The sequence below is a fragment of the Lepus europaeus genome, chromosome 12 (genome assembly GCF_033115175.1).
Source record: "Lepus europaeus isolate LE1 chromosome 12, mLepTim1.pri, whole genome shotgun sequence".
In the NCBI taxonomy this organism is placed as follows: domain Eukaryota; kingdom Metazoa; phylum Chordata; class Mammalia; order Lagomorpha; family Leporidae; genus Lepus; species Lepus europaeus.
In genome coordinates, this window is record NC_084838.1 from 28,480,306 (window position 1) to 28,491,399 (window position 11,094).

The 11,094-nt window shown below is 46.8% G+C and overlaps 1 protein-coding gene across 4 annotated transcripts in view; it reads right to left on the reverse strand.

The window, feature by feature from the left end:
• Positions 1 to 6,244, reverse strand: part of FSD1L (fibronectin type III and SPRY domain containing 1 like) — a 94,200-nt gene extending 87,956 nt beyond the window's left edge. For all 4 annotated transcript variants that reach the window (XM_062207832.1, XM_062207830.1, XM_062207829.1 and 1 more), the window contains exon 1: positions 6,127 to 6,244. In XM_062207832.1, the coding sequence (XP_062063816.1) occupies positions 6,127 to 6,141 (15 nt within the window). In that variant the 5' untranslated portion in view covers positions 6,142 to 6,244. The remainder of the gene's footprint in view (positions 1 to 6,126) is intronic.
• Positions 6,245 to 11,094: the final 4,850 nt, after the last annotated feature.

An 11,094-nucleotide genomic window follows, 5' to 3' on the forward strand; every position in this document is an offset into this window, starting at 1 on the left:
CTTGTCAGGGCCAGCACTGTAGTGCATCGGGTTAAAGCCCTGGCCTAAAGTGCCAGCATCTCATATGGGCGCCAGTTCTCGTCGAGGCTGCTCCTCTTCCGATCCAGCTTTCTGCTATGGCCTGAGAAGGCAGTGGAAGATGGCCCAAGTCCTTGGGCTCCTGCACCCACGTGGGAGACCCGGAGGAAGCTCCTGGCTCCCGGCTTCAGATCGGCACAGCTCCAGCCATTGCAGCCACCTGGGGAGCGAACCAGCGGACAGAAGACCTCTCTCTCTGTCTCCACCTTTCTCTGTAACTCTTTCAAATAAATAAAATAATAATAATAATAATAAAGTAGTGCTAGTCTTCACATTTTATGGCTGAAGAAAGGAAAGGTTTGAGATCTTATCTTAGGTCACAAGCTATAAATTGGCTGTCTCTCAAATCTAGGAGGCTGCCTCCAGAGTCTGCTTTTACACCACCACAGGCTGCTTACACTGTTGAGGACTGTATGGAATAACCATAGGGTTCCTGCAACCAGAGGCAAAGGTTCAATCTTACCACTAAGCGGTATTCCTAGAAAAGGCCCAACTGACACCAGAAATTATGCCACTTACATACAACCCCACACCACAGACTTCCCCTTTGAATTTAGGTGACAAGAGCTGAAATCCAAAAAGCCCTATCCAGCTGGTAAACTAAACAATCAGAGACCTTACCAGCTGCCCAAAGTTATGGCAACATTAACAACTGTATTGTGCTCAGATGTGATGCAAGGTGAACTGATTGACCAATCATAAAATAGCTAGCTGGTAGAACCCTAACCTTCTCTACGAGAAACAGCTATGAACACTACCTGTAAATAGACATAACCAAGACTGAACCAACAATCAATCTGTCTCTTAAGCTTATTAACTGAAGAAAAAAAAAAAAACAATGCTAGTAAAAAAAAAAATTAGTAATTTTAAAAAGTGTAGGCACAAAAGCAATACAACCTTTCAACCCTAACCTTAGCTGTATGGTATCAAGGCAGAACAGGAGGCAGCCTCCCATCTAGGCTGTGAGGGAATATTAGCTTATCAGAGGCTGAAAGGGAAGGTGCATCAACATGCAATGGCCCTTAAACTGGCTATTCCAGGGCCGATACTGTGGCATAGTAGGTAAAGCTGCCGCCTGCAGTGCCAGCATCCCATTTGGGCACCAGTTTGAATCCCAGCTGCTCCATATCCAATCCAGCTCTCTCCTATGGCCTGGGAAAACAGTAGAAGGTGGCCCAAGTCCCTGGGCCCCTGCACCTGCATAGGAGACCCAGAAGAAGCTCCTGGCTCCTGGTTTCAAATAGCCCAGTTCCAACAATTGCAGCCATTTGGAGAGTGAACCAGCAGATGGAATACCTCTCTTTCTCTTTCTCAGCCTCTCTGTAAATGCCTTTGAAATAAATACATAAATCTTTTTTTAAAAGTAATAATAAACTGGTTGTTCCACCTAGTGAAGTCAAGAAGGCTCTTATTCTCCTATGGAAGCCAGAGCTCCTCTCATCTAATGAAGACAAGCAGTGCAGTGTGATGGGAGATGTGGGTACAGTGAGGTACTGCTGGTAGGAGTATAAACTGACATAACCCTTGTGAAGGGAAACTTAGCAATAATGCAATAACACATTGAGAGATTGTTTTTTAGATATGTCTACAAGGAATCAGAAGTCCCATTTCTACTGATTTATTATAACTAAATAATTAAAGGTATAAGCCAAGACTTGGCTACAAGGATGCTCATCTCAGCATTATTTTTAAGATGAAAAGGTCAGCTTCACTGTAAATGAATAATAAAATTAAGCAATACATCCATACAAAAATATTCTTCCAAATCATTGTTACAGAATAATATTAACACGGGAGAATATTCATGAAACACTGTGTGAAAGGCAAATTATAAAGCAATGCTATCATATAACATGATACCATTATACTTTTTAAGCTTCCATGTGTATAACAAAAGACTAGGTGTAAGTTTGAAAGAGTTTATCTCTGAATGGAAAGATTATGCTTTTATTTTATTTTATCTATATTTCCAATTTTCCTACAATAAACTTTCCTAATTTATATGTGCACTGTAAAAAAGTTCACAGGCTAGTTGTACCAATACTTTTATTAATTACTTCAAAACACAATTAACTATCAATTAACAAGTATCAATACCAGACTAGGTTTTATCAGAACCTTGTAGCTGGCAAGAAGTGTTAACTAGGGGGGAAAAAACACACAAAAATAAGGCAAGACAAAAACCTATCGGCTTCAAAATATTTTCAACCCCTAGGTTGGAACGGAATATCTATCACTATAACAAACATGCAATACATGTTTGCTGCATCAATAATCCCGCTTACAAGCAAAGAGGCCCTGTGCCAAAATTTCTCAAAAGGTCTTCTCCACTGTCTTTGTGATTTTCTCACACTGCCAAATTCAATTTTAAAAAGAGGTTATCTCTATACTCTTGGTGACTTACTTCCTCTGGGATCTTTTGTCTCCTCCTTTACCTTTTACTATTCCTACAATAAGCACCTTTCCTAGAAACAGTGATCTCTGTGAATGTGAACTTAAACTATCAAATTCCAAGCTTCAAGATTCTAGAAAGGTGCAAAAGTCTTGTTTCAATGTTTTCTTTGAACATGTACATTTCATCAGGTAGAGAAACCTTTGGGATTTTATCTTAAAACCACTTAAGGACATAATCAAAAGGTTTGAGTATCAAACAAAGCCACCTATCCATAACACATCCTGTTCACAAAAGTGTCCCAGAAACTCGATATAAACAAAATCCTTCTGTTTATTTCGAGGAGATAATACTGTGGTTTTCTGTATCCAACAGTATGCCTTACATACCCAAGGCAATTATGTTTTCTTCCTCTATTCAAACAGAGCATCTGTTGCTAGAATAACACAGAAGTCCAACTTATTTTCAAAGACAAAAAAAGCAGCTGGTCAAGCTAATCTATTTGTTGACTATCCACCATCAAGCTCTGGTAAGACTGTCCTGTTAACTTAACCTCTGCTGTCAGATTGCATGAGTCACAACTTCCAATCCTCTTTCAATTAGGAATTAACAACTATTCTTTGGTGCCACCATTTTAAATAGTCTCTTACAGACAGAACAGCAGAAAATATGCTTTAAAGGTATAAATGTCTAGACTGGACTAGAAAAGGAGAAAAATATCTTGAGATTGAAATTATGAAATTAATAACAGCCAACATACAGTACTTACATACACTAGGCACTGTTTCTTAAAAGCAAACATAATCTTCACAGTAACAGTAACAGTTTATAATAATTGTAAGTGCAACTGTTATCTCTATTTTACAGATGGAAGAATTGGAGAAACAGAGCAAATGACCAACTCATACAGTTAACGTTTACAAAGCTCATAAATAGCAGGACTGGAGATCTGACGCCACAGTCATCCACTTAATAAATTAAAGCCCAAATCCCAAAGCCTTACAAACTGGTGTGTATTCAGGCCACCCTCACTCACCCTTTGCCACTGGCAGTACCTAAGTATTTTCCTTAACACTGAGGTTCCAGTCCAGCTATTTTTAATGTTAACAACCTATAACAGGAAATAGTTTCTAAAAATTATATGGGGAGTGTTGCCAGTTGGGGGGGAGGGTGGCATTACTGTCTCACTTAAAGAGAGGCAAATACCCTGTTTAGCTCACTACTATTTGAGGCAGATACTTGATTATGTAGTAATTTATGAAAAAAGGAAGTTCAAATTCAGAATACTAACTTGGCTGTTAGCATTAACACCAGATATTCATCTTCAGTTATAAACTTTTTTACTAGAAAGATTATTTCTACCAATTAAGTTCAACATGTTTTCTTTTCTTTCTTTCTTTCTTTCTTTTTTTTTTTTTTAAAGATTTATTTACTTGAAAGTCAGAGTTACACAGAGAAAGAAGGAGAGGCAGAGAGAGAGAGGTATTCCATTCACTGGTTCGCTCCTCAGATGGCCGCAACAGCTAGAGCTGAGCCGATCCAAAGCCAGGAGCCAGGAGCTTCTTCCGGGTCTCCCATGCAGGAACAGGGTCCCAAGGTCTTGGGCCATCCTCCACTGCCTTCCCAGGCCACAGCAGAGAGCTGGATCAGAAGTGCAGCAGCCAGGCCTATGCCACAGAGCTGGCCCCCCAACATGTTTTCTAATACTGAAAATTTGATTCTCAAAGTTATCGCTAGTAAGATACACTATAATACCAACACGATCTCTGGGAAAACTGCACATAGTACCCTCCAAGTACTCAAATACAACATCATTTGAAAGGAGAACTAGAGGCTTGCACTGTGGCACAGCAGGTTAAAGCCTGACCTGAGGTGCCAACATCCCTTACTGGCATTGGTTCAAGTCCTAGCTGTTCCACTTTCAATACAGCTCACTGCTTAAGAACCTTGGAAAGCAGTGGAAGATGGCCCAAGTCCCTGGGCCCCTACACCCATGTGGGCCCCTGGAGGAAGCTCCTGGCTTGTGGCTTTGGATCGGCCCAGCTCTGGCTGTTGTGGCCATTTGGGAGTGAACCAGAAGACGGAAGATCTGTGTGTCTCTACCTCTCTTTGTAGCTCTTTCAAATAAATAAAAATAAATATTTTTCTCTTTTTTAAAAAAAGAGTACCAATAGATAACAATCTTAGTCTTGTGGCTGGCAGCACGACCCTACAGGAGTCACAATGTTCATCCCTTGACTCCTTATAAAAGGGAGGGATGCACATTCCCTGAAAAATAAGATGATCCTTATTAAAACACTGCTTCTGTATTTTACTTTACATGGATTATTCTAGTACTTTCTGTAAGCTTGAAAATACTGTATGTGTTGATCTTTACAACAACACTACAAAATATTCTTCTGAACAGAGAAGGAAACAGATAAATCACAGTTTAGTGACTTGCTTCATATCACCCTGGGACACAAGTCTCTGGACTCCAATTCTTTGCTCTTCATTTGATCTCTGTTAACATCCATTCAAGTATCATATGACTCTCCCCTAATAAGCTGTGTGATGTTTTACAAATTTAGGCAAATTTGTAAATATTGTAAATGTATACATACTCACAACACACAAAACGTAATTTTTAATATCTTACTAACCGTCATGGAAACAAAAATTGAGTAGCCCCAATTGGGCTTCAAGACAAACACATAACAATGAAATGGTGCATTTCTGTTGGTGAGTCTAATAATCAGTCTTTAACACTACACTACTCCCTCATGCCCCCAGTGCACCTCAAAAAGGTGACTGCAGGCAAATTTATAAAAAATGCTGTTTCCATAAATCTTCCCGGTGCTTTCCACCTAATAATAGGGAAAAAATGGCCTCTTAGATATGTCCTGGTTTTTTTCTCTGCCACATTATTCAACACTTGCTTTTCTCTTTCTTGTACTACTTTTCAATTATCCTATAACCTAACAAAGAGAAAAAAGCGTGGTTGACTTCCATAGAGGGATTACGAGCGAATACTAATAATTCACTTCTAACTATATAAGATATGGGCACGTTCCCTATTTTCTTAAGCGAAAAGGCCAGTCTTGCACATCCCTCCCTCAACTTGTTCAGAAAGTATGACATTCCACGACCCCAGAGGGACTGTGACCAGCCGCACCAACGGGTCAAGGAGGGTGACACCGCTGTCCTGGCAACCGCAAATCCATCCCCACATCCAACAAACACTAGGACCTGCCCCTGAACGCGGCCAGGGGCCGGGGACCGGAGGCCAGGGCAGTACAAAGGAGCCTGGGCCCCTGACCCCCAGGGCCTGGGGACACCATTCTGGGATCGCCGCGGTTCCCTGATCGACTGAAGAGGGATCGGTCCTCCCCAAAATCAATGGGGGCCTGGGGCGCCGCAGAAAGTGGCTCACTACACCATGGGCTCCCTGAGCCAGGGCCCAAGACAAGGTGCAGGGCAGAGGCCAGCCCGGGTCACTGGGCGAGGCTCGCGCGCCGCTGCGGGCCCCGCTTTACCCCGGATCCGGAGGGAGGCGAAGCGGCCTCGCCTAGCGACGCCGCAACCCAGCCCGCCACGCGCACCGCGCGCCCACCCAGCCGGGGCGCCCCGCCCACCCCGCCAGCCTCGGGGGCCCCGCGCTCCCCGCCCCCTCTTACTTTCTGGGAGTCCATGGTGAGGGGTAAAGCCGCTGGGCCCGAACCCACGAGGAGGAACCGCGCGAAGACGCGGAAGGAGGTGGGACACGCCAAGACCGCTACCCGCGGCCGCAGCCTCCACCCGCACCGGCGCCGCCCAGCCCCGCCCGTCCGCGCCCAGCCAGCGCGCGCGCCGTTGTCGCGCCGCCGTTGCCAGGGTGAAAGGGCGGCACGAAGAAGGGAGGGGGCGAGGAGCGCCGCGCGCCTGCGCAGTGCCGCCCAAAGGGCTCGCGCGGGGCGTCAGGTGCCCCCGCACCAACTGAGCCCTGGGTGTCCGCCTCGGGCAGGACCGTCTGCAGCCGCTCCTCCCTACCCTCGTCTTTAACCCCCCAACAGCGCGTGCGGCATCGTTGCAGGCCTTGCAGTGGGCCACTGGGCACTCAGCAGCCCGGCCCGTGGGGAGGGTCGCCAAGCCAGCCCAGGCCGGAGGGAAGGAGCTAGGCTGCGGGCGTGGGAAAAGGCTTTGAGGGGGTCGTGGTGGAGACGCTGCAGAGGGCACGGGACGGAGGGAGAATGTGGCAGAAAGTAAGAGAACTGATGCAGACTTGGCAGAGGATGGTGGGGATCGTACGATGCTTTTGAAGGGCCCAGTGCGTTGTTAGTGCTAAGTAGACTATAATGCTTATGGGGAATCTAGAGCTGCTTGGTCTGGCATGGTGGCCCAGTACAGCCTTTAGAAATCCTGAGAGGGTTAAAGACTTGAAGAAGTTCTTTCCAGAGCTGGTGGGGCTCGTGCTTTTGGATGACTCTTAAGGCTGGCACCTTGGATCACTTGGCTAATCCTCTGCCTGTGGCGCCGGCATCCCTTGTGGGCGCCGGTTCTAGTCCCGGTTGCTCCTCTTCCAGTCCAGCTCTCTGCTGTGGCCTGGGAGGGCAGTGGAGGATGGCCCAAGTGCTTGGGCCCTGCACCCGCATAGGAGACCAGGAGGAAGCTCCTGGCTCCTGGCTTCGGATCAGCGTAGCTCCAGCCCGGGGCAGTCACTCTCCATGAAGGAACAAAAGTGTTGAGACCCTATGAGGTACCAGTTCCGCAAAATACGGATTCTGCTGGCTGACCAAAAACAATATGTGAGATGATTATCCGTGTTACAAAGAAAAATTACAGGGGCGAGTGCTGTGACTCAGTGGGTTAATATGCCTCTTGCCACGCCCACAGCTCCCAGCTCCTCTGCTTCTAATCCAGTTTCCTGCTCCTGGACCTGGGAGGCAGCAGATGATCGGTGGAGCGCTTAGGCTGGAAGAGTCTCTCTCTCTCTCTCTCACTTTCTCTCTCTTTTCCTCTCTCTCACTCACTCTGCCTCTGTGTGTGTGTGTGTCTGTATCCTTCTGTGTCACTCTGCCTTTCAAATAGAGGAAATTTGTTTAATAATGAAAGAAAAATTACATGGGATGAATGAATTCAGAAAATAGGGGTGATTCAATTTTTCATAAGGAGGTCAGGGACAGTCTGTGCCAGGAGTGACCTGGGTAAGGCGAGAGGATCTGGGGAACAGCATTCTAGATAGAATGAACAGCAAAGAAAAATTCCCCGGGGGCGCAAATCAGCTCAGTTTGAGAAACTGTTTATCCCATGGTTCTGTAATGATGACTATACCCGGGTCTCTAACAGTACTGTTATTTCTTGAAGGTCGAGAGTCTTTTACCTGTATCTGTGTCCCCCAGCATAGGGCCTGCTACATGCTATGCACTCAATAAACACTTTTTTAGCTGGACAGAGATATACAAGAAATGAAATGAAAGGCGTGGGGCGGGGGGGGGGGCACGAGTTTGTTTCAGGGAGGGCATATGTGCACAATTTCACCCCTGCAGGCTGAAAGCAGTTGTGGCATGCAGCCCTGCAGAAATATGTCCCCTCTCTTCATCCCAAGGGGAGTCTTCTAGCCACACCTCCTCACTTCCATGAGGAGCAGTGAGTGCAGCAGCCAGGCCCCTGCCACTAGGCCACTGCTGCAGCCGCAAAGGCCATTCTCTGCATTGCACATCGAAGCTGAGTCAGTTCCTAATGAGGAAGAAATGCAGCCCAGGACCGGAGAACATCAGAGGTCAAAGCAAGCGACTGCGTAGCTCCCAACCCTGCCCCTGCCTGCCACAGTGGGACCCACCACTAAGGGAAGGAAGCAGCCTTTGGCACTGTCCCCAGTTCTCTCCCATCAAGGACTTGCCTCACTTCTGTCAGAAGGCAATTCCTGAGCACTTTATGACTGACAGACACCACCCCAGGAGGAGGAAGAAAGAGGCTTTTGGAGACAGTGAGTCGCAGCTGAAATGTGATCGCCAGACTGTCACAGGGCCACACAGCCGGGAGCTCACTCCTGGCTACTTGCCCCCAGTTCTAGTTCTTTCCCTACAGTGCAGCCAAGAGCCTGCAGCTTCTGACAACAATTCCACCCCATTTGACTTCTGCCCTCGCCGGATCTCTATCTCTTTGGCCAGCCTGGCTCCTCTGCCCAGCTCATCCCAAGCCTTTGCTTCCCTTTGTTCCCCTGCAGGAACAGCTCATTCCTTCTGGCTGTGACCTCTCTTCCCCAGTCCACACCGTTGTCCCTCTGCAGTCGTTCACCGAGCCTGGCACTAAGTCTTCACCCCAGTCTATCCCCAAAACCTTTGGCCCATGGACAAGCTCTCCGTCCTTAGCTTTTCACAGTCAAGTCACTTTAGAAATGTTCAAAAGTAGCCAATTAAGTGAGGCAGTTGTTCTGGAATGTGATCCCAGGGCAGCTGCATCAGCATCACCTGGTAACTCCGGCCACATCTCCAGTCTTGCTAAAGTAAAAACTTGGGGACACTGCCCAGGAATCTATTTTAACAGGTCTTTCAGGGGATTCTGATGCTCACTAAAGCTTGAACAAAAAAAATTTTAAAGGAACTATACAGGTAAAGACACAGAAGTCATTTTACAACTTGGGTTTCTGATCCTGAGATAGCATATCTAGTCATAGATATGTTCTCTGAGGTTCCCAAGCCTTCAGAGAATCTCTTTCCGAGGCAACCCCAAGTTCAGACAGCCTCACAATTGCTGTGGTGCTAGTGTAGAGAGCTGGCAAAACTGTCTGCAAGGATCAGGTTCCCTGTCCTTTCTGAGGGGTACCAGACAGTGCCTGCAGCCCTGAGCTGCCTTGTAAGTTCTAAGACCTCGCCCCCACCCCTCTACCCCCAGTCTCTTGGGAAAGAAGTTTCCTTTCCTTCAGGAATGCCATAGTCTTTCCCTTTAGGAGTCAGCATAGGTCAACAGGCCCAGAGTAAGCAGTCAGAATTAATCCTGACACTGCTGCTTCCCAGCCCTGTAGATTTCAGGAGTCACTTAACCTCATTGAACCTCACTTTCCTCATCTGTAACATAGGGATCATAATCGTAGTAATTCCCTTTAGAGTTCCAGTAAAGATTAAAGTAGATTATGTCTGTAAAGTGCTGGCCTGGCGCACACTTAACAAGTGGTGGCCGTTACTGTTACTACTTCCCTACACACCATGGCCTTCTGCTGCCTCTCCTGCACTGCTTTCTCCCCCTGGGTCTTTGGACCTTAGAACACTTATTCTCACACCAGCTCCCCTTTTCACTGTAACGCCTGACTTTTCTGAAACATAACCACTAGCCAGATGCTTCCTTTTGCTGAAACCCAAAGTCTTCCCCCATTGCTCCCTACTAATGTCTGGCTTGAGTCTTCACATGTGCCACCCAGCCCTGGAAGATCCTCAGGCCACCGTAGGCCTCAATGTCTTCAGCTGTGAAGTAGGGATCCAAACAGCACCCACAAGAGTTTTTGAGCGGATTAAATGAGATAATTCATCATGTATACTGCAGTGTCTGGCATGCAGTAAGCATTCCAAAATCTTAGCTATTATCATCTCTTCCCACCCACAGACCTAATTCTGTTTACACTGTTCCTTTCTGAATGAAAGCCAAACCTGCCACAAAGGCCTGAAACTCCTTGGAAGTTGAGCACTAATTTCTGATCCTAGGCACTCCTTATAGAGGCCCTTAGGAAGGCAAGGTCTGCCCTGATGTGGACTGGTGATCTATGAAGTGGCTCCATATGCAGACAGCTCAAAACCAACTGGAAGCAGTCAATGGACACAGCCCTGGTTGAGGAAGGGTCTGAAAACTGTGTGAGAGAAGCCAACAAGAAGCACCTGTGCATATGTAATCTGAAAGGAAAAACTCAGTGGGGATGTGGTCATTGCATTCATATCTCTGTGTGACTGTACAAGGGCAGTTGACTCGCTCCCCAGCATCCCACAGGTAGGATTGGATCCAACTGCTGAAAGTTATAAGAAGACAGATTTCCACTCCACAAAATGCGCAGCTGTCTCACAGAGCCACACCCGTGGCAATGGACTGTGCTTGGCAAGTGGGAATACCAGCTGTACATGTACCCAAGCAGCCAGAGCTGTCTTAGGTGCTGATAGGCAGCTGGTAGAGATACTTTTTAACATCTCTCTGAAGCATGAGGTCTCATCATGCTCTGAACTAGAAGCCAAGAGCCGTTCCTTCCTGCACTGAGCTTTGCAGTGGGACTCAACGGTGGAAGACAGTCTGCATTTCCTCTCCCCAAGGTGACTTCTATGTGACCCATTGCAAGAGCCCCACTCCACCCTGGGGGAGCTCATGAAAAGAATATTCACTAAATGATAGCCATTATAATATTACTGTGTCACAATGATTCTCCAGCTGTGGTGGCCGGCTTTGTGCTGGATGCGGGAGACAGAGGTGAGTTAGGCACAGGGATTCCAACATACGCTGCAGTGGCTCTGGAAATGCCTCTGGACTCATCATCATCAAAGAATGACCGTGGACACAGCAAATTTGCCTGCCTGTCAATCTCCTCATGAAAGGAGCTCAGCCCTGGCAATGAAAGGATATTGGCCCCCACCCAGTTATTTCCATCACTGAGGGAGAGGCTCACTATTTCCAGTGCCAACATTTCTTCA